The 22665-nt window shown below is 38.0% G+C and overlaps 2 protein-coding genes across 2 annotated transcripts; both read left to right on the forward strand.

Moving 5' to 3' along the window:
• Nucleotides 1-7437: 7437 nt before the first annotated feature.
• Nucleotides 7438-11764, forward strand: LOC108678170 (embryonic polarity protein dorsal). The gene is made up of 7 exons (XM_047885613.1): nt 7438-7730; nt 8309-8463; nt 8837-8959; nt 10179-10425; nt 10937-11071; nt 11359-11578; nt 11704-11764. Exons 1-7 carry the CDS (start codon nt 7643-7645, stop codon nt 11762-11764), a joined length of 1029 nt encoding a protein of 342 aa, XP_047741569.1. The 5' UTR covers nt 7438-7642.
• On the forward strand, nt 11608-21579 carry LOC125179541. The gene is made up of 4 exons (XM_047885611.1): nt 11608-11940; nt 12621-15341; nt 15495-19591; nt 20197-21579. The coding sequence occupies exons 1-4, from the start codon at nt 11850-11852 to the stop codon at nt 20857-20859; spliced, it is 7572 nt and encodes a 2523-aa protein (XP_047741567.1). The 5' UTR covers nt 11608-11849; the 3' UTR covers nt 20860-21579.
• Nucleotides 21580-22665: the final 1086 nt, after the last annotated feature.

Raw genomic sequence — 22665 nt, forward strand, 5'->3', positions numbered from 1 at the left:
GAATATTGCAAGATCTTTGGCGATGCTTCAGTAGCAAAATTTACGCCTTCAGAAGATCTTGCTGACACATTTAGATTGAAATTCTTGCATTTAATATATTTGTCAGTCTTCAGCCAACTATTTAGAAACAAGTAAGGTTTCCAGTACGTGGGATGGATCAGGATGCAGTGAAGCTTGTCCGGAAATCAGTTGCGTTGAGTTCCCGCCAGAATATCCTAGGCAAATGTAAATAACAAGTTCACAATTGCGTAGTTGCAGTCACATAAGAGCGGTCAGACTGCATTATCACATGTTCAGTTGACAGTTGCTGTACAAGCAGACTGTTTTTAGGCTGAAATTAGTTATTTGGGGTAACACGTGCATGCAACCTTGTAAATAAGTTCATGGCTTGTAAATAGTTTTTCATTACTCAGCGGAAATGGCTTTTCATTAAAAATTACCTGGCGACGCTTTGGGGTGGGCTTAAAAACCCATATATTGGCGATGCTGCTTCCACCCTCTGCACCCTGGGTTGTAGTAGTATAGTAAAGTATCATGGATACCACTTACCAGCAGCAGCATTATCATTCATAACAATTGTAGTTCAAATCTTGAGTTGATCAGGATTTATAAATGAACTGATTCTGAAAATCTCTGGATTATTACTATGACTACAAAGCCATTTTGATTGTGCCAGAGGCAGAAAGATGATGTTCAGTTTTGATTATAAAATGAATCATTTTTATTAAAGACTGGCAACTTGAGTGCTGTGGCCACTGTGCAGAAAGTGGGTGAATATTGCAAGATCTTTGGCAATGCACCAGCAGCAAAATTTACGCCTTGAGAAGTTCTTGCCAACACATTTGGATTTATATTATTGCACTCTAGATATTTGCCAGTCTTTGGCCAACTATTTAGAAAATAGTTGAAAATCTGAAAGACAGCAAGTGGCAGATGCAGCAAATAACAAGAACAATAATAATTCTAGAACTAAGCAATGGTTGCTAGGACATAGGGTTCATGATAGCTATATGATATGAGCATAGTGCCATCATATGGCGGTCCAGGTGGCAGAATTGTGTCTAGCCTCGCTCTACTTTGCAGCTCTCTCAATAGATGGTGCCACGCACCTGGCTGCCAGATAGCTGCCGAGTTATATGTGTTGCAGTGTGTGGAGAGTAAGGGATATACTATCAAAGTTGTTAGCACTACATTTTCTTATTAAAATTACCCGGCAACTAATCTAGAAAATGGCTGGCGACGTTTTGGGCAATGAATACACATATTGGTGATGCACCCTTTGCACCCTGGTGCTGTGGCATAATAAGAAAATGCTGCTAACAACTTTGATAGTATATCCCTTACTCTACACGCACTGCATCATTACAACTGATTTCTGGATAAGCTTCATAGCATCCTGCCTGATCCATCCGACGTACCGGAAACCTTACTGTATGTGCTTGCAGTCGTCCAGATTTGCAATAATGCAATAATTACAAAGTAGTTTCTAAAATGCAATAATTTCAATCCAAATGTGTCAGCAAGATCCTCTGAAGGCATAAATTTTGCTGCTGATGCATTGCCAAAGATCTTTCTATATTTACCCACTTTCTGTACCTGGCATCGTGTCTGTGACAGCACTAGACAGTGATACCAAGTTACCCTGGGTTAGAGGCATTGACATTTGATGAAAGTTATGTTCCTACTATAAAATTAAAGAGATAATTATTTTCTTTATTTGAAAGGTCTGGATTTATTTTTATTAAATTTGTAATTTTAGATTCATCTAAAATATTTATTTTTATATATATTTTTTCTTATTGCCAAAATGCAACATTTGGGAGAAGCTACAGGAGACCTCAGCAACTCAGCCTACTATCAATATCCTTATGCTGCTATGGAATTGGAATTTGTGCGTGCTGGCCTCCAGTCAAAACTTTTAAATTAGTCATTCATGCTGCATAAGAGCTCTTTTACCAGTGTCAAAAAATTAAAAATTCATGTCATTCTTGGCAGTTAACAAAAAGTTCAATTAACAACTGGTTGACATGGTAACCAATTAACCTGGTGCATGTTGACATCCTAAAAGAAAAAGAATCACCTCCATCATCAACTGACGCTCTCTCTCATACATCCCACATTCCATCAGCAAGTGCTAAACAGTTTCCTTCTCATCCTCATCACACATACAACATTTATCTTCCATCCTCTCATTCCACTTGGAATGTACATCCATTCACACCAAGCACCCCTGCCCTTGCACAAAGCAGAAGGTCCCCACCTCTACTATGTACCGTAAAATGGGGTAACTTAGACCGGCGGGGTAACTTAGACCACTTTTCGTTTTTTTTACAAAAACCCCCACAACTCAAAAACTATTTGACATAGAAAAATTTTGTCAATGGGCATTAAAGGCCTAATACTGAGGCTACATAACACAATAGAAAGATTTAAAAAGTTTGCATATCTAATACTATGAGAGGCAGGAGCCAGCAATTTATGGTAAGTGAAGCTAGAGTATAGACCTGTATTTTGCATGTTTCAATTCGAGTTTAATTTAGCTAGTAAGAAAATGGCATCATTTATAAGAAAAAAAGTGGTCTAAGTTACCCCATTTTACGGTACCATCATACATACATTCATTTTTAGCATAGCTTTCATCTGATGCACTTCTGGAGTGTCCTTTCCCTCCATTTCTTTCTTCCACGCCTTCAGCCCAGAGTCTTTCACTAGCTGATTTATTTCTCTTTTACAACACTTCTCTTTAACTTTAATTCTTGTCGAGTGCTTGTTTGTCTGCTACGAACCTTATGAGCAATATTTAACACACTTCTACCTGTCCGATCGATCTGAAATTTTGCACATTTGTATAAATTTGGAGACAATGCATGAATCAATTGACAGAATAAATAATTTTAAAAAGTGAAAAAAAATTTAAATATTAAAAAATTTCTATATAATTTTTTTTAATTCACTGTTTTCTTATGAACAGACTATGCATATATATAAATGCCATAAAAGAAAGCAATTTTCACATTTTACCTGTGGCTTGGCAAATGAAGCTTTAGCCATAACTTTTTTTTATAGCTTTTAGAATTGGTCTATTCATAAAGAATTTTTTTTTGTGCAAAAAAGGTGATTCACTGCTCCAAAGTCTATGAACAGGAGGATCAAAAATCCAGTAGTGGCTTAGAAAGTTTTGTCTCTCCATTCTGTTAACAAATTTTTGAGCCCTTTTACTTGGCTAAATTATGGTTGAGATGTTTTTATTAGAAACTTCCAAGATTCTTTCATTAAAAGTAGTAATCAACAGGCCAGATTTGCAGGCATTCTTACACTAAAATGTAAGTATTAAAATGTCTGAAATGTGTATTGCCTTTAGTAGGCAATATCATATCTGAAAGCCCACCTTGTCCCTCAATTTATGTTCCAGACTATTTATCATGCCTCTGCTTATTACAAATTATCTGCACATCTTTCTGTGCTTAGTTTTGGGTTTCATAGGTAGTTTTCCTGGTTAAATGTTGCTACTGTCAAATTTTGGTATAAATTCTTGTTGAAAGGTGATCAAATGATATGATGCAGCTTGTCATTTTCAAACTGTTGAGGCCATTGGTGTCTTGAGCCCTTTTGCAGGAATTTCACTAGTACAGTGCAACAAGCTGCTATTGCACACAACAGGTCATGGTAAAAATTATTAGTACAAGCAATGTGAATCTTTATATACTGGATCTTGAAGGCAAGGTGGAGAAAACATTGCCAGTCTTTTTGTATTGTAGGAGCAAAACAATAACACCAGCTGGTTACAACTGTTCCAGCCAATTCCACCATTAATTTCCTGACATGAGGCATCCTGACCAGAACAAATGGGAATCACCTGAATCTTGAATAGATTTACCCTTTAACTGGGGGTGACTTCATGCTTTGCTATGGTATTATTTCAGTTACATGTATGATATTGGTTAAAATTGAAATAATTATTAATCATGTGAGTAATATTGGTATTAAATATCCCACATGCTTGCACAGCTTTAGCTTACCTGCAGAAAACTTCTTGCTGTTATTTCAGTCTGGGTCAGGATTATATGCTGTTTGATGAACTTTTCCATTAAGCAATCTTCTACAGAGTGCTATATTTAATTAAACATCCTTTGCACCATGCCAACAGTAATTACTCTAGAATGCAGGAGAAGGGTGGCTACAAATTGCATTTTTTATCTCATAATTTTGATGCAAGGTTCTTACATTTCTCATAGGCACATTGTTATGATCTAGGTATTTATTATCATAAATGGCATCAATCCATCAATTATAAACTAAAACTATTGTGGTGTTCAAGGGTCACCATTGGCCATAAAGTATTAATCAACAAATGTAAAGTTTGTCCTACATGTGTGCCATTTTTTTGGCCGTCTGCAAAACCAAACATTTTTTGGCCTTCCCATGTCCAGAAAACAACTGCCACTAAAAAGGTTGAATATTGGCTAGTTGTATGAATAGCTTTTCTAATGATAGCCTAAGGTAACTATATTTTTTTTCATGGTTGCAACAATGTTTGGTTCCTATCCAAAGCACAGCCCTCTTGGGGTCACAAAAACTTAATTTTTTTTCAAATTATCCAACCACCAGGGTTTTATTGAAAAATTGGTTTTTCTACTTCTGTAATTTATCAGTAAAATATTTGTGGCTTTCAATGCGGTTATTTGCTTTTGCGTGCATATCCTTATAAATGCTAACAAACAAATGACACTCCAACTTAGGTTCTAGTTTATTCTACAGCAAATGTACATACGAGATGATTGCTTTCTGGGTTGTAGAATTAGCACCATAGTGAGATTTTGGCAAGTTAATTTGACAAAATAATTTCTTAAAATGAATTGGACTTGCAAGAAATTAAATTTTATTAGGCAAGGAATTGATTATAACTATATGTATGGCTTATTTTGATACATTGATACATTAACATAATGTGTTCAGGAATTCCCTTGCTGCCAGTGAGAATCACTGTGCCAACTCTTGTGTTTCATCTGATGCTGGTCTCAGATTTAAGATGAAAATTCTTAAATTTTTTTTGGTTCTTGATTATATTTTGATAGTGAAAGCCTTATTTTCATAAAATTAATTTTCATTTGATTCTGTTCTTATGTTAGAAAAATTTTCTCCTGAATGTTATTCAAATTTTAATGAGTAGAAAAATATAAGCAATATCTTCTTGCAGCACACAACTGAACCACGCATATCAAGCCTGCAGAACTTGTATAATGTATTGACCTGAAGTATGTATAAAATTTATATGCAATACAACATGCTGCAATTGACCCTGTTCAATTTTGGGCACATTACACATTTTCAATTTATTAATTTAATTTAAATTCAACTGATGACATTTATGCAATGGCAAGAATGATGAGACCTCAAATCCATGTTATTTGCATATTTATAGCTGGGAAAGTTTTTATTTGTAGTGAAAACTGGGTTTCAAATTCTGCAAGCCTGAATTTGATAATGGAGTGTATTCTTTGAAAAGCAGAAAAAGTTTATAGGGTTAACAATAAAAAGCGAACAACCTAATTTTTTGGATATCTAAAATATTAGACTAAGTTAAATTGTGAAAGCAATTTGAGGTCCTCCAATCACTCCAGTGATATTGCCCCATCTTCTGAATTACCTATGTCACAGAATTAAGGAATGGCTTCAAATCAGTATGGATATATGGGATATATTTTATTTGACAATGCATAGTTATCAATGTACCTATATAATGCCTTAGTTGCAATGCCTTAATGAACTTGACTGTTGTTGCAGAAATTGAGTCCCACCAATGTGAATTCCATTTTCTAGCAGAGGTTCGTATTTAGAACTGTTCCACTATTCAATATCAGGATTCTGGCCTGAAATCATCTATGAAAGACAAGCCAGCTGCCTGGATTTATGATGGTTTTCAAACCACTTGAAGTTATCAAATGATTTCAGATACAGAGAATTTTGATGCAGCAAATAGCTTGTCTTCAAAAACCTTGTTTTACTTTTAAATTTGTTTTGTATATCATGTGTGAGTCAATAGTAGAGTACACAAGGGCACTTATTCTCTTGGTAGGCAGCATTGTTGTACTGTAAACGGGTTGATTTGGACCAGTGACGAGTTGATGTGGACCATTTTTAGCGCTTACCTTTTTGTGTTACAAATGGTCATATAATAAATATATAAAAATCTATCTCTTTATTGCATTTATAGGCTATCTCATGGTACATCAAGAGCCATCAAAACAATTTTTCTGGAGCAAGAACTTTTTCAGTATAGGGTTTTCTTTTCTTAAATGTCACAATGGTGAATGTTACCACATTTTACAGTATGCAATACCAACATCTTGAAGATTATCTAGCTCGTGTCACTATCAGGAATTAATCTCCTAATTAGAAATGGGGCATTTAATAACCATCTTTACTAGTTACTACTGGCTTTGCTTCTTAAAGTCTTGGCTGAAAAATATTTGCCTGTGATAGTTAACACATCCTGAGCTGTCATTGCCATTATTTTTGAAACCTTACATGTGAAAATATGAATATACTTGTAATCTATTTTCCAGAATTTGCCACTGATGCCTGGCTATTGATACCAGTGTAATAGAAAATGACACCTGGATTATTAAGTTAGATAGCATATGTATTTATTGTGCCAAAAAATGTGGAATTGCTGATTCTATGGAGCCGGCAGCCAATTTTCTGAATCCTCAGAATCAGCATTTCTACACTATAGGAATCTGGGGTTAGGTCAGTCAGCCAAGTATTTTTTAAATATTTAAATATAAAGGAACTTTATCTAATCATTTCTAAATGTAACTGTTGATTAATGTTCTTACTTTGACTCTAACATCCGATTTCCTGAATCGACAACAAAATGCTGTTTCTACAGATTCGGCAAACTGTCCGCCAATTCCATAGTATAAGCACTTCCACCATTTTGACACAACATGTACATGTGCCACATGCTTGACTACTATTGAATTTTATTGACATTTGATTGACTAACCATGTTTACTATGTTTCTAAAATATGCACAGTATGAATGACATCATCCTGAGTCTTGATGCAGAAAGTTGTATTGGAGTTCACATGAAGAACGGGCCTTACCAAGCTATTATACATTTATGAAAGTATCTATATACCTAATAAGAAATAATTTAAATTTCATGATCCCAAGTTCAATCAGTTTAACTACTGTTTTTCTAAAATTAATTCAATGATTAATGAATGACTACAACTTAGTGGGTAAGATCAAGAAAAGCCAGTAGGTAATAATGAACAATGTTCTATCACATCAATCAAGATTATTTTTAAAAAGAAATTTCTTCTGTTGATGTGCTATAGGTGCCCCATAATTCTATTAATAACGTGAAATTGATTCATTATTATTGAACATTTATTCTATGGTAAGAGAGACTGCATTCTTTTTTTTTACTTGACAATATTCTGAAATAAAGTTCTTGTTTTTATTTGCAGAAACATATGATTTTAACACATATCAGAAGCTGACTTGAATTTGGATTGGATTGATTTTAGTATAAATATTATTAATAATTAATGCTAGTGACATAAGTATATAGACAAGTACAAAGAATGGACTCTTCAACAAATTAATCTTATTGACATTAGTAGCCAGATAATGTCTAGGAACGAGCTCCTGGGGTTGACCAAGACCACCAACAAGGAGCACTCAGCCAAAGCAATGGATTCCAGCACCTCAACCAGTGGTAAGTGAACTGTGTCATGGGGGGATTTGTAGCTTCAATCAACATGCATGGAAACAACCTGCCATCACCTTATAGCATCAATCAAATCTTATTAATAAGAATAGATTAAAGCTGCAAATTTTAAAAAGGGCATTTAAAATCCTTATATAAATTTCATCCCTTAACTTGAAGGAGTCCTACTGTTGGTTGTTGGACAATTGTAATGATGGTATATTGCAGTGACTTTACTTTTAATTGTCAAGACTCTCAGCAATTTATAATTTTCAAAGAAGATCACCAAAAAAAGGTTAAAAATATGGTTAAAAGTTTAAAATGCATGATTAATATTGAGTAAAAATTTTTAAAAATAGAAATGAGCTTCTTAAAATATACTTTTTGTAGATGAGAAAACAATTCTAATGTAGGGATCATTTTGCTATATTAATTTAATCTTTCTTTTATCAAATATATTTGTTTAGAGATTCTACTGTATTTGTTGAAAATCATATCCAGTTTTAAAAAAGTTGATCAATGTACTTGAATTTGAGCAAATGCCATTGTGATGTATTGCATTCAATGATGTAATTCAATTGTCACAGGCGAGATGCACCAGAGCTTCAAGGAGATGCTGGAGAAGTTGGCCTCATCTGCCTCTGGCACGAGTCTTGCTCGCTTGGATGTTATGGCTTCTATGCCTCCCAAGCCCACTAATTTTGTGGCTAATCCTCTGCTTATGAAGAAGCACAATGCATTTGTTAGTATTACCTATATCTATGAGTGTCTTTTTAATGATTTAGTTACTGGCTTTTTGCTATTCATAATTTTTCTGCACTAATGAATTTTCTAAGTTAAATCAAAGTTTTTTGTTATAAAGTATGTTGAAATTATGTGCATGGACTAAGTTGATAATTATTAACCAAATAAAAATGAGTTAAAAGTTGAGTAACTATTGTCTGAAAATGCTTGACTTTTATTTAAGTGTTTAACTTTTAAAAATATTACTGAAAAAGAGAATTAATTTTATAATTTTCCATTTTGCTTTTTGAAAGTCTCGCTAACATTTTATTGGAATTGATTGCATTTAGTGTAGGCATTTTGCCTGATGTGTAATGCATATGTATACTCAGGTGGAGATAACCGAGCAACCTAGCGACTGCGGGCTCGAGAAGCTGGCTGATGGCACTGAGGGTTCAGGCACCATAAAAGGCCTCAACAGCACACTTTCTCACACCACCTGCCCTGCTATAAGAGTCAGTCTCAAGTCTATTGGGCATGCATAATTATAATTTTTTGTTTAATCCGTTGTTGTGAAGCAACTTTTAGACAATTTCTTTTCACTTGAGATTACATATATTAGAAGCTAGATGAAGATTTGAATCATTGGATGCTGTTAGAAAGTAATGAAGCCACATTTGGTATGGGAAGAAGTGCAAGCACAAATTTACTGACTTACTACCATCAACAACTTTTTCATGAGACCTCACACATTACAGAACTTTAGGCTAATTGTAATGCATACCGGTACTTATTATTAAAAAATGTAAAATATACTGGACAAGATTAAATTATGTCATGTTCAAATATAATTTTATTGTGACTCTACATGACAATGTAACGTAAAATTCTCGGTCAACATTAGCCATGCATCACCCCCTATGTATACATCACTCACATTGACCATTTTCTCCACTGTCACTATTTTGGTATGATTTAAAAAAAACAATCTTCATTCAATTCCTTTAGAGCAAGTGTGCTTGCTCAGCAATGCATGTTATAATGGTCATTATTAATCTTACTCTGAAATATCAAGATGTTTCCATTGAAATTTGATTTCTTTGTAGAGAAATGTGCTGGAATTTCTTCCTTTTATGTGAGGTGGACTGTGAACGATTGCCTGGAATACTGCGATTGATTTCTTTACTGCCTAACATAGCTTAATGTGCTTAGCTTGACATTTCATTAGTGCCTGTATTTACAATGGCTATTGTGCATAACTGCTGTATGGCAGTACATCAAATGTCAATAGAAGTTTAGCTTATTTTAATCTAAGTTGTCAGTTTGTGACAAGCTCATGAAAATAACTTTGTATGCTTGATTGTTTCTGAATATATTTTCCATTAATAATATTCAGCTAAATTCTTTGAACATAGAATAAAAAGATTAGTGTGGAGTCACCAATATTTCCTTAAATTCAACATTTTATGCTAAACCTTAAATGGGAATCATGTCACACGCCATAAAATTCTTTAGTTGGAGTGCATGCTTCTGTTGACGTGCATGATCCACAGGTGATGTGTCATGCTGATCTGCAGGTGATGTGTCATGCTGATTTGCAGGTGATGTGTCATACTGATTTGCAGGTGATGTGTCATGCTGATTTGAATGTGATGTGTCATGCTGATTTGCAGGTGATGTGTCATAGTAATGTGTCATGCTGATTTGCATGTAATGTGTCACACTGACTCGCAGATAATGGAGTACTACGGTCCCGCTATTGTGTTGGTGTCGTGCGTGAGTGCTGACGGACCACCTCACTACCCGCACCCTCTGGAGCTGCGCCACGAGCAGGGCAAGGAGCCTCATGGCGTCTACGTCAAGACGGTCGCGCTCGACATGACGTGCAAGTTTACTGATTTGTCTCTGGATTATGTGGTGCCGTCCTGCCATCGTGAGGCGCTTCACAAGAGAGAACAACTTCAAATAGATCCATTTCGAAGTAAGCCATTGAGCCCCAAGCGTTTTGAAATAAGTCATTGAGTTTTTTTGATTTAATAAATAATAGCATATTTTGATAACATAACCCATTGAGCGCCAAACATTTTGCAATAAGACATTGAGCTAAAAGCATTTTGAATTGATTCTTTGAGCTAAAAGCATTTTTAATTGAACCATTGAGGTTTTTTGATTTAATAAATAATAGCATATTTTGATAACATAACCCATTGAGCGCCAAGCATTTTGCAATAAGACATTGAGCTAAAAGCATTTTGAATTGAGCTCCAAGCTATTTGAAATAAGCCATTGAGGTTTTTTGATCTAATAAATAATGGCTTATTTTGATAAAATAACCCATTGAGTTCTAAGCATTTTGAAATAAGTCATGAATTTTGAATAAAGCCCAGGAGCTCCTACCACATTTCGCTATAAGCCATTTTATTTCTATGTTTATTCCTGATACTGACTTGTCGTTTCTGACTACAATTTTAATTCTTGTTTTTTTTTTTCAGCTGGGTTTAAGAAGACAGAGAACATTGATGGACCTGCGTTCCGTTTGTGCTTCCAAGTTTTCCTGGAAGGTTCCAGCAGGGGCCAGTTTACGTTCCCTCTTCCCCCGGTGGTGTCGCGGCCTCTCCATATTCCAGGTGAGATGAAGTACAGTCATTGTGATAAGAAGTATGGTAAATTTTTGCTTGACCACAATAACATTAATGGCAATAAAAGAACTTTTTTCTTGCTTTGTTTCTAGGATATTACCTATTTTTGCTGAGTTTCATTTTCATGCTATTATTTCAATAGATTGTTGACTATGCAAAGATGTTTTCTAAAAAGAGGGTAGGGAAGGATTTTGAGTCTCACTAATTTGATGAATTATCTGTAATTGTATTTATTTAGAATGTAGAAGGGTTGAGACTATCTTGTGTTTGTTTAGTCAGTGGCTGCAACACCAAAACGGACACAAGCACCGCCATGACGGGAGGGCGTGCAGACTCGCTACATCACAACACCGAGACTGCAGAAATGAAGGCTGAGTGCGTGAAGTCGAGCACCGCCACAATGAAGCTCAGTGGTGAAGCTGCACCTGGTGGTGCACCGTGCCTGGAATTGTCACATAAAAATTCCGAAGAGTCCTGTAAAGCGTCTGAAAAACGGTTAATTTCTCCTGTTGAATCTCCCTCTCTTCATGCGCCTTGTTCTCTGTCCACTGATGCATCGTCTGCAGCTCACGCTGCTGAACCAAGTGTTGGAGAGGAATCAAGTTCTGACTCTGATACAGGGCAAAATCCACATGGCGTTTCCAAAGAACAACCTTCATTTCCAACAATCTCCTTGTATGAAAGTGGCAGGTTATTAACTTTACGTCATGAAGAAGGAAGGAAAGTTCTAAATATCAAGGTAGTCGGAAATTTAGAGAAAAAAGGCATGAATTCACATAACATCCGCAAGCCTGGTTCGTTCTATATTCCTAATCACCGACGGACCAGTGTCAGCAAGAGCCCCCTGGAACAAGACGGTGAGTGCAACATACTTTGCTTCTCCTAGCGCAGCTTGATTATAATATCACAGTTGATGTATCCCATATATTAATACTCTATGTTCACTTGAGGTCTCGTAATTAAACAATTGATTAATTGAATAGTAGACCAAATAGGATTACTAATTTTGTGGTAAGAAACTTCTTTTTACAAATCGACCTTACGAGTGGCCATGTATTCTTCATGTTATGCTGTGTGTGGGACTAACGATCATTGGTTTTGATGTTGACTTCTTGATCGGTGGTTTCTTCTACGACATTCAACATCATATTACTGTCAGTTTTTTTTCAGCTCCTCTCTCGCGCTTTTATATCGTATGTTTTTTTTTGTAAACTTTTATGTTTGCCAATTGTTTTCGTGTCTGAAGTACTTCAGCCCTTCTTTGTAACTTTTATTGTCTTGAGCCTCTCTTCATGGAAGACGCTTTTGCCTGGTGCCACGGCGAAGTTATATCTTATTGTTGCGTTTTGATGTCAGGTCATGTGCAAAATCATGGATATCTGTGACCTGTCATCTTTCTTTTTGTTGTCACTTTTTTTTGTTCAACTTTTTTGTTCTCACTTCGGATGAGGTTTGTCGTGAATATTTAATTGAAAGTATATGGATTACAAAAAACTGTATCTTCTCTATTTTGTTTTAAAATGATGTAATTTTTCAGGTAAAGACGTTTCCACGTGCAGCAATTTAGCCTTAGCAGGATGGACCGATTCACCACGTCATGACGGAGTCTCTACTAAAAAGCCTTCTGATAAAGTTAACGTCTTTTCCGGTAAAGAACAGGGTGATGAAGCTAAGGTGGTAAATATCACTGAATCTCTTAGCACTGTGAAAATTGTCAAAGAACTTTCAGAACCAAGCGAGGGATCACAACGCATTATTAACACTTCGTCAGATGAAAATGAGCGCATAAGCGAGTTTTTTCAGTGCGCTAGCTCAGGGAACAAGACGGAATTATCCGCATTGCATTTACGTGGACTGAACGACTTGGCAGTGCCCCTTGTGAAGAAGGAGAAGACAAGTTTTGCTGGTGGAAGTGATGATGCTGCTTCACTTGAGGACTCGACCGAAACAATTCCTTTGGAGCGTCGTCGTGCATCAGCAACATCTGAAATGATATCAGATTTGAGCAGAGGATCTTCCCTCGACTCTTTAGTTGATTTTCCGAGTTCGCCATTGATTAAACTTCCCGCTGATGATGGTCCTTGTAAAACTGGGACGAAGAACCTTTCATTTCATGATGATTTTAGATTGGAATTGTGCCTTTCCGATATTTCTGACGATGAGTTTAGTGATGGAGATTTCAGCAAGGAACAAAGGCACTGTGGTTTAGAATCACCACCAAGTTTTAAAAAATCTGCCCGGAAATTATCCGCAACAAAACGAAAAGACTCCTTGGTGAATAATTTGTCTTCGCGCAGTGTGGAAAAAGCCTCTCCAGTTTGTCAAATATTACCCATAAAAGAGTCGACTATCGAGATGGTGCCGAGAATAGGGAAAGGCTTTACAGATCTTCATGTAGATGGTGAAAAACCTGCTCTAAATCCCAATAATTTGTTGCAGCTACAGCTCATTTTGCACGCAGAAAGAAGTGATAGCATGGTTAAAGATGAAAGAAATATATTGTCTGTTGCTGGAAACACGGAGAAAGAAGATGAGTTCACCGGTGCTGGCACAGCTTTGTCGCCTGTACTAAACCAAGAAGGCCCTACAAGCCTGGACGCTAGACAATCGCGTGCCATTCGTGAGCCTAGTCGTCTGGACAGTACGGACGTTCTTATTTCTCCTCATGAAAAATTGTTATTCAGAGGTGCTAAATATGTATCGTCATCGATAGATAACATTGACACAGTGCAAGGTAACGTTCCTATCAAGCTTAGTATTTCTGAAGTAAACTCTGGAAGCAAAACAGAAGAGAAATTTTTGAGTATGTACTCAAATGGAAAACTAAACTATCGGGAAATAAAATCTCCTTCATGCAAAGGCGAAGCAATGCAAGAAGTGATGTTCGGTGAAGTTTCCTCTACGGTTGAAATAATTCCTGAGAACGTGAAGGAGGCTAATGGTTCAGAGGAAGTGGGATTTGTCTCATGCGACTTGGAAAACAACCAGCACGTGAAATCGAATGACGGTGATAAAGTATCCGAGAATGTCGAATCTCCCGTAGATTTAATGTCGGGCATAATTCAAACACTCGTTGATTTCTCATCTGAAATTGGTCAAGATGCTGATATGGAAGTTAAGTCTGATAGTGAATCGTCCTTTTCAGATTCTTTCAGTGAAAAATTGACTGCGAGTGCCCGCGAGCTGACTTCTGTGTCGGCATTAGAAATAGACTCCAGTCGAAAAGTCCTAGTCAATGTTGAACAGAATGACGCTGGTAAGAAACTAAGCTTGCATCAGGACACGTGCGTAGCTGAAGAAAACAAGAACGAGCCCCAAAGTTCAGAACTTTCAGTAGAAAGTTTTTCGACAAGAGCAGGAAACGAGGAACTTCATCGAGATCGTTTGCTCGCCCTCTTGGGCGGACCAGACGTGGTGCTTGCGTCCGATGTGGCTACGGAGGATAGGAACTCTGGCTCTGGAAGTGAGAGTGCTGCAAGTAAGAACTTAGAATTAGCCAGTGTGGACACCCTTGTCAAAGTAATGCACGGGAAGGAGACTGAAAAACATTCAATTGGAGGTGATGCAACGTGTCGCAAAACACAGGATTGCTTCAATGGAAAACAAATCGTTATCGGCAGTCAATCTGCGCTGGAATTGGCAGATCAGCCGAATGAAGGGAAATGTCGAGAGCAGAATAGTTCAAGAATAAACAAAAACGTGAATAACAGTCAAGAAAAATGTGTTACGGAACATGCAGGCAGATGCAACAATAATGCGAAAAAAGATGATGACAGTCACGACGTGAACGCAACAGAAAATGAGGCCAATTTGGAGAAGAATGTGACGAACGGTGAACACAGTCAGATCAAGACCGCAACAAAAGGTGCAGACAGTCGGGACAAGAATGAGACAAACCATGTTGATGGCCGGGACAAAAATGCAACAAAAAATGATGCCAGTCGGGAAGGGGACCAAAATACATCGAGAGACGCTACCAGTCGAGACAAGAATACAACAAAATATGCTGACAGATGGGACAAGAATGCAACAAACGATGCGAACAACAGCCGAGATAAGAGTGACACCAAAGATACTGGCAGTCGTGACAAGATTGCAACATATGTTAATGGTAGGGACAAGAATTTCGCAAAAGATGCACGCAGTCAACTTGAGAATGCTGCGAAAGATGCTGACAGTCAGGTTAAGAATGCAACGATAGGTTCTGATAAGCGGGATGACGATGCAACTGTGAGTTCTGACAGCCGAGACAAGAATGGAATCAAAGATGCTGACAATCAAAGCAAAAATTTAACGAGAGATGCAGACAGATGGGACAAGAATGCTACAAAAGATGCCGGCAGCCGAGATTCGAAGGAAAGAAAAGATTCCAACAGTCGAGACAAGAACGCCACAGAAGATTCTGACAGAGCCACAAAAGAATCTGGCAGCCGAGACAAGAATGCCACAAGAGATTCTAACAGTCGAGAAAAGAACGCCACAAAAGATTCTGACAATCGAGAGAAGAATGCAACAAGAGATGCAGACGACAGACATAGAGCCCGAAGTGATGATTGCGGCAGGAAGAGCAGAGACAGAAATGACAGTCAAAATAAACGAAGCGATGAGCGTCGTCGCAGTGAAAGTAAAGGCAAAGAAATCATTCCTGGTAAAAACAAAGTTGATGAAACTCGTAGAAGTAAAAGCAGAAGCAAAGAAGATTGCCGAACTGAAAACGAGCGAGAAACCCGTAGGAGTGCAAGCAAAGGGGCAGAAGGTCGCTTTGATGATGGCACGAGACAAAAAGATCTGAACGAATATCAGTCAAAATGTCATCGTAGAGACAATGAGGAAGCCCTCCGAAGTAAAAGCTTGGATAAAGATTACTGTGGCCATGGGAACCAAACTAAGGGAGAGCGTCGACACAAAAGCAGTGAAAGAGAGGATCGGCTTTCTGGAAAACATCGTAATGTCCGGGAAAAGATGAATCCTCATGGCGAAGATCACCGACGCCAAAGTAAGGGCAGCGAAGACAGCAAAAGTGATCATAAAAGTCAAGATGACCATCATAGTTCCAGAGAGTGTGTTGATAAGCGCCAAAGCAAAAATTTCTATCAAAATATTCATCGGAATAAAAAGCGGAAACGGGAAGATCGTCGACGCTTCTGTGATGTCTGGAAGAAATACTTTTCAAAAAAGACTCAAAGCAAAATAGACCGTAAAAAATATCACTCAGACGAGAGCCACAGCAAAACTGACGGCTCCGTGAAGAAGACCAACCGAATGGAAAAGCCTGAAAGCTTGAAGAATGGGAGTGGATTTTCATCTCAGGAAAATGAAGGTAATAATGAAGAAAATGTTAGCAATACAACACACGCCATAAACACTGAGAAGAAGAAAAATGAACAAAAAATCGAAGAAAACTTTTTACGGCAGGAGAAAGTTATCAGTCTTCACAAAGATAATTCCTGTGCTGAGACCAGCCTCTTCAGTTCCAAGGAAAACGACAAACAAGGTGACAGAGAACAGGGTAATGCAAATAACAGAGTGAAAAATACTGGACAAACTAACTGTGAAAAACTTTGTGTGAACACCCACCAGAACGGTCCGTCTCTTATTACCACTAACCCGTTCGGTAAACTCGGCTCCTATGCTAGCGATAATAATGTCAAGCCAACTACTAAGGTTCCTGGAGCTGGGAAAGTAATTGCTGCGACGTGTTCCACAGTTTCTAACGAGGACCAGAAAAGTCATGATAGCCATATTAGTGCCACCTCCTGCCTTGAAATTACACCAGAGGAGAGAACAGATTTTTCTAAGCTAATTCGTAACGGTGTTAGCATTTCAAAAGCTGTTCCTGCTCCTAAAGTTGGATCAATTCAAGAAAACCGTAATATAAAGAAAAGAAAATATGATGAATCAATGCGTGCTTCTTCAAGTGACTCTTTGCCTACTACTGTTGGCCAGAAGTATCTCAGAGTATCTTCGGGTATTGAAACCAACAATGATATGGTAAAAACAACCTGCGACATCTCTGAAGCAGTTACGAGTGAAGCAAATAGGTCTGTAGAAAGCAAAGTTCAAAATCGAGTGACGAAAGCGGAATTGGTTGGCAGTGTAGGAAGTAACTACCAGAACGGGAATGGCGGCGAGCCCAAAAAACATTCTTTGGGCGGCCAAAACTCTATGGCTTCGACATCTGATGCTTCGAATGATTCAGATATATTTCTCCCTTGCATCAACTCTGCTGAAAATATCCCTGGTCAGGAAAGTTCAGTGTCAGATTGTGAATTTAACGATTCGCTTGCATCTCACTCAGGAAAAGTTTCGGTCATGGTCGAAAAGTTAGACTTACGTGTCATGGGAGGTATGACGACCATTGATTTAGGATCGATTGATGTCTCTCCGCAAAAGGTTGGCTTATCTGCGGAGAAAATGCCGTCTGCGATTGATGGAACTCGCAAAAAGGATCATGGATACGATCCCTGTCGAATATTATTCACGCCTCTCAAAAGTAGGAATGATTTTTCAGTGGATCGATCAACTAGTAAATGCGAGACTGCGTCATTGTTCAGTGTTGGTAGTCCGGGCAAGAATAATTCGACGATAACAGGAGCCTCGGATGAAACTTCTGAACAATACCGTAAACGACGTTTATCTGAATCAGTCAGTGGTTCAGGCCAAGGTAGTTCTGTGAAGAAACGTCGACTTGATGATACCCCCAACATGACTGTTAGTGAGTACGTCAACAAACATTGGCGCGGGCTGCTTGCGTCCCGCACCAAGAATGTTCGACAAAACTTGACTCGACGGAACCGCCTCTTGCCTGTAGACGTGAACCTAACTTTGCTACCCTCATATCCGTATGGAAGCGCGCGAAAGGGCTCCTTCAAAATTCAAAAGCTCTGGAAAAATACTTATGGCTTTTTGACGCATGCAGGAACTTCTTCATACAGAATGAAAGAAATTAATTACGCCGCTAAGAAATTCCTTCCCATGCAATTGAAACGCTTGTCTCGTCCTCCGAAATCATCTGCGTCTTCGCGAGCTCTTGGGAAGAGGAACAAAGCCAGAAAGAATGCGAAGAATTCTTGTCCTTCTGGAAACGTGGGTTACGACATTTGGAAGAAGGCTGTGCAAGAAGAATATAATCTTAGGAGAGTATTGAGAACTCCAACTCGCTCCAAGGAAGTGGAAGACACCTCAGAAAGTGTGTCTTCTGCTAACTCTAAGCCGTTAAGATCTATTGTTGCGAAGAAGGAAAAACTACGAAGTCTAATTACTGACAGTATCGAACGTGTTCTTTCACGAGTGAGAACAGACATTGACACTGAAAATGCTGAAACTTCGGTACCGAATAAGAAAGTCACGCTCGATAAGACGTCGAAAAGTTCTTCAACTGAGGATACGAACGACCAAAGTAGTGAGGTGAATTCGGACAACCAAGTATCTCAAACAATTATCCCGAAAATTTCTGAAGATGAACCCGAAGACGAGAGCGATCTCACTTTAGTTGATGATCTACTGAGTCAAGAAGAATGGGATTGTATCTCGATGACGCTACGTGAAGAAGATGATTACACGGATGATACTCAGTGCGATGAAGAGGCGACTGAGCCGAACCAAGGCAATTATTCGAACCTCTCTGCCAGAGATGAAGGTTCTTCTTCAGATGCATGGCTTTCAATCCCCTCTTCTACCACGATCAAACGTGCGGGAGGAGAGAATGTCTCGAATCGAGATTTAGCCCAAAGCAATGATTCCAGATATAGTTTAGGAAATAGAAACACAGTTGATGTAACTACACATGGCCAGAGCGGCGATGCTCAGAATTATTTGTCTGCTGATAGCACCAGAGCACTTCAGAAACGCAATGTGTTATCAATGAGTCCTGCAAGAAGTACGTCATCCGTGCGGCCTGAAAGTGGAAAAACAGAGGAAAGAAAGAGTTCAATTTCATTCACTTCTCCTGTGCGCAATGCACCACTACACATAAACATTGCTGATAAAACTGATCTTGAAAACATTGCTACGCGTCCTCTGTCAACTAATTCTAGTACTTCGCAAATTTTGGACAGAAGAGACTATCAAGTCAGAGTTGATGATGGTGTAATAGGCTCTACTGTTGAACCTCGATTGTCCTCTTCGCATGCTAGGGACGAAAGTCAATCAAACAAGAGTTATCCCACGAAAGCAGTGCATGTTAATGAACTTCATCGTCGCCACGAGCCAGCCGCCGATGTAACTTCCCTACAACTTCGAGAAAACCCGCACAAGTTTCTGGCCGATACTCGGCCCAAAGGTACATTTTCTTCCACAAGTTCAAGTCCAGAGAGTCGGTGCTCGACCACCTCATCAAAATCTGTACCGACAGTTGCAACGACTTCACATTCGGCTCATTTAGCTGAAGCTTCGACGGCAGCCTTTACCCGTCGTTCGGAGGTCGAGAGACTAGTTCAACCTCAGCCTTCGCCTAGGACGGCTTCAGCAGCACCAGTGGCGATTGCCGCAACTGATGCTGTCAGCAAGGTATGTGGTCTTTCGTATTATATTCTGTGGTTCAGCAATACTATTTGCAACCTGAAAAGTATGTCTTATCATATAAATTGTTCGCAGCTCAGTTGAGCTGATGATGTTTGATGGTGGTGATTTTCTAATGGACTCCCACCATTTAGCTAGTATCTTAGGTTATTCAATAATTCATTTCATTTGTTCGCTTCTCAAATACAATTGGCTTCATGGCCACGCGTTCTGTGCGGAAATTTCATTGCATCTGTTATTAAGACACTAACAATTCCACATAATTGTGCGTCAAGTAGGCATATAGTTGTGCGCTTGATACGAGTGTCCGGAAGTTATTTCAATCCAACTTGACTTTAGACACATTTACTCTACATAACACTTTCCTCATACCTGCATGTTAAATTATTTTGTTCAAACTTTATTTTTTATTTGCTACCGCAGTATTGGAACAATTGAAAGGTTTGTGCACTGTATTTATTTGTTCTTTTATCGCATAATTGATGCATTGGTGTTGCTTGTAGACAAATACGTACTCGAATGTTTCTGAATAGTACTTATGATCTTCCAACATCTCATTGTACTAATAGTTTTGACCTTGGTTTTTATTTCAGGCCATCCTAGAGAAGATATACGGCAATTGTGTTGGAACCAAGATAAGGTTCCACTGCGGCTTGGTTGTGCCGGCTTTTATATTCCGTAACCATAAAGGAGTGTTCATTTTCCATTGCAATTCATGTAGGTATTACACTTCTTCTAAAGAAAAATATAAGAGCCATCATGCGCAACATATTTTGGACCAATGTCTACAGTGTCAGAAGTGTAGCTTCAAGGCTTCGTGCGAGCTTGAGATGACTGTCCACGCCAGGATGCATGCGTCGGACAAATCAAAATGTTATTGTGAGGATTGCGACTTCGTTGCTGAAAACAAAGGCTCCATAGAGAGGCACGTAATGGTGCACGTCTATGCACGAGATGGCACTCTGGATGGGTTCATCGAATTGTACTCGACCGGAGGAAGAAGTGGCACTGACATGCGTTGTCCCTTCTGTGAAGAATATTTCCCTGACATGCTGCAGGTCCGCAGTCACGTACGCGTGCATACCAACGCTCCAGTGATCACGTGCGATGAGTGTGGCTTCGTGAGCTACTCACGTCTGGGCCACGCTAAACACGTGCTCGTTCACTGCAAACAAGAGACCTTGAAGTGTCCTCACTGTCCTTACATTACCGAAAATACGAACGAAATGAAACTTCATTTCTTCACCCACCTGTAAAAGTACATGGATGTTATTAGTAAGGTGTCGTGTGGTCTCTTCAGGTAGTGAGCTGCGCTGTGATTTACTTATATTGGTGCATAATCTTAATTTGGTTTGCATTAAGTTAATATATTTTTTTAACTCCTCAACTGCATCTTAATTCAAAGAGTGCAACCTCTCATACGAATACATGGTTAGGACTGCTCTCACAATGCATGTGTAAACTATTAATTAATCAGAATCTCAACTAATTATAAAATTTGTTCGCCTTTATATTGAATTACACACGATCCATTCATTTTCGTATAGCTGACCTAGCAATATTTCAATTTTATGAATTGTTGCAATTTGTGTGGAGTATCAGTGTATCTTATATTGGAATGCACGAGTTTCCCCACTTTCACTAACTTTAAGATTCTCTTGTTACCATCCTTCACTGTTGCTTTCTGATATTGTTGATTCATGATTTTACCTGCTTGAGAGCGAACCGATGTGACCTATTGTTTGTTACTGAACTGTGTGCTCGTGACTTAGATGTAACACATTCTCTTGCTAGTTATCATTAAAGCTGATACTGTCCCAACGAATGTTAATTAGTGTTTTGAATTACTTCATTGTATCATTTTAACCTTTTGCCACACCGCTTCATATTTGCGTACATTGTGACGGAACAAGTTGTCTGAATTACGGCAATTTTTTCTGGTTGATAATTTCAATTTTAATATATATTGATGAGGATTCTATAATAATTTTCCTTTGTGGTATTTAGATGGCTACTCCAACACACGTAAAAGTAATATTTGTGGCTTACAAAGTTTTCTATTTCTATAATTAGTTTTCCATCACATTAACTTTTGTTGGTATTTTTCTCGTAACAGTTTTTTTCTGAATGCTCATCATAGCAGAAAATATTTAGCTTTAAACCTGTCAATTGCTCTACTTCCTTGAAAGCGAAGTGAATAATTTCAATGGAATTCTCAGTTTAAATAATTGAAGGTACATCGACTTGAATGTCAGCAAAAACAGCGGACGAATTGCTTTAGTGCCAGTATCCAAAAACGAGAAACTTGGTTATGGTTAATCATCACCTGCGTCATTCATATTTCACTAGTCTTGGTGTCAGCTAATCGAACGGAACGCCTCAGGGTTATCGCAACTAAGTCGTTACGTCAAACTAAACTAAAAATATATTTTGATAATCCAATATTTTTTTAGTTATTTATTTTATTTTTTTTTTTTGTGCAAAAAGTCGACTCTTGACAGCTCATCAAAATTTAAACAAAGTACGAACTCGTAATCAGTCGTAAAATCAAATCGTAATCAGCTCAGTCTGATTCAGTCGTACCTACCTAAATCAAAACCACTGTACAGAGTTGCTGCAAGTCCAACTAACGTAGATACAAAAAAAAAAAAAAAACACGGGTTTTAAAGTACTAAAGTAGCCTACTTCTACTATAGTACGTAGGGGATTAAGACTTCTGTGGTTAGCACGTTTGTGTATTTTAAGATGAAGCAACAGGCTAAATTCATTAAATTGTTGAATTATTTAATATATCAATGTCTAGTCTACAAGCTGCAAATAGAACTTTCTTTTTCCTGCCATTTTAATGATTTTATTAGGTGTAAGATTCTTACTAGATATATTCATCATAATTTTATCAAAATTGTATTGCATGAAGAAGCCATAAGAATAATAATAAGATTCTAAAATTATATATGTTACGGTGTTACCTACTTAGTCTTTTGAGAATTTGAGCAGCAATAAAAGGGTATCAAATGATGAAATTTTGAATCTTGTTTTGCCAGGAGTCCCACTCCCAGGAC

Source organism: Hyalella azteca, unplaced genomic scaffold (genome assembly GCF_000764305.2).
Source record: "Hyalella azteca isolate HAZT.00-mixed unplaced genomic scaffold, Hazt_2.0.2 contig2554, whole genome shotgun sequence".
In the NCBI taxonomy this organism is placed as follows: domain Eukaryota; kingdom Metazoa; phylum Arthropoda; class Malacostraca; order Amphipoda; family Hyalellidae; genus Hyalella; species Hyalella azteca.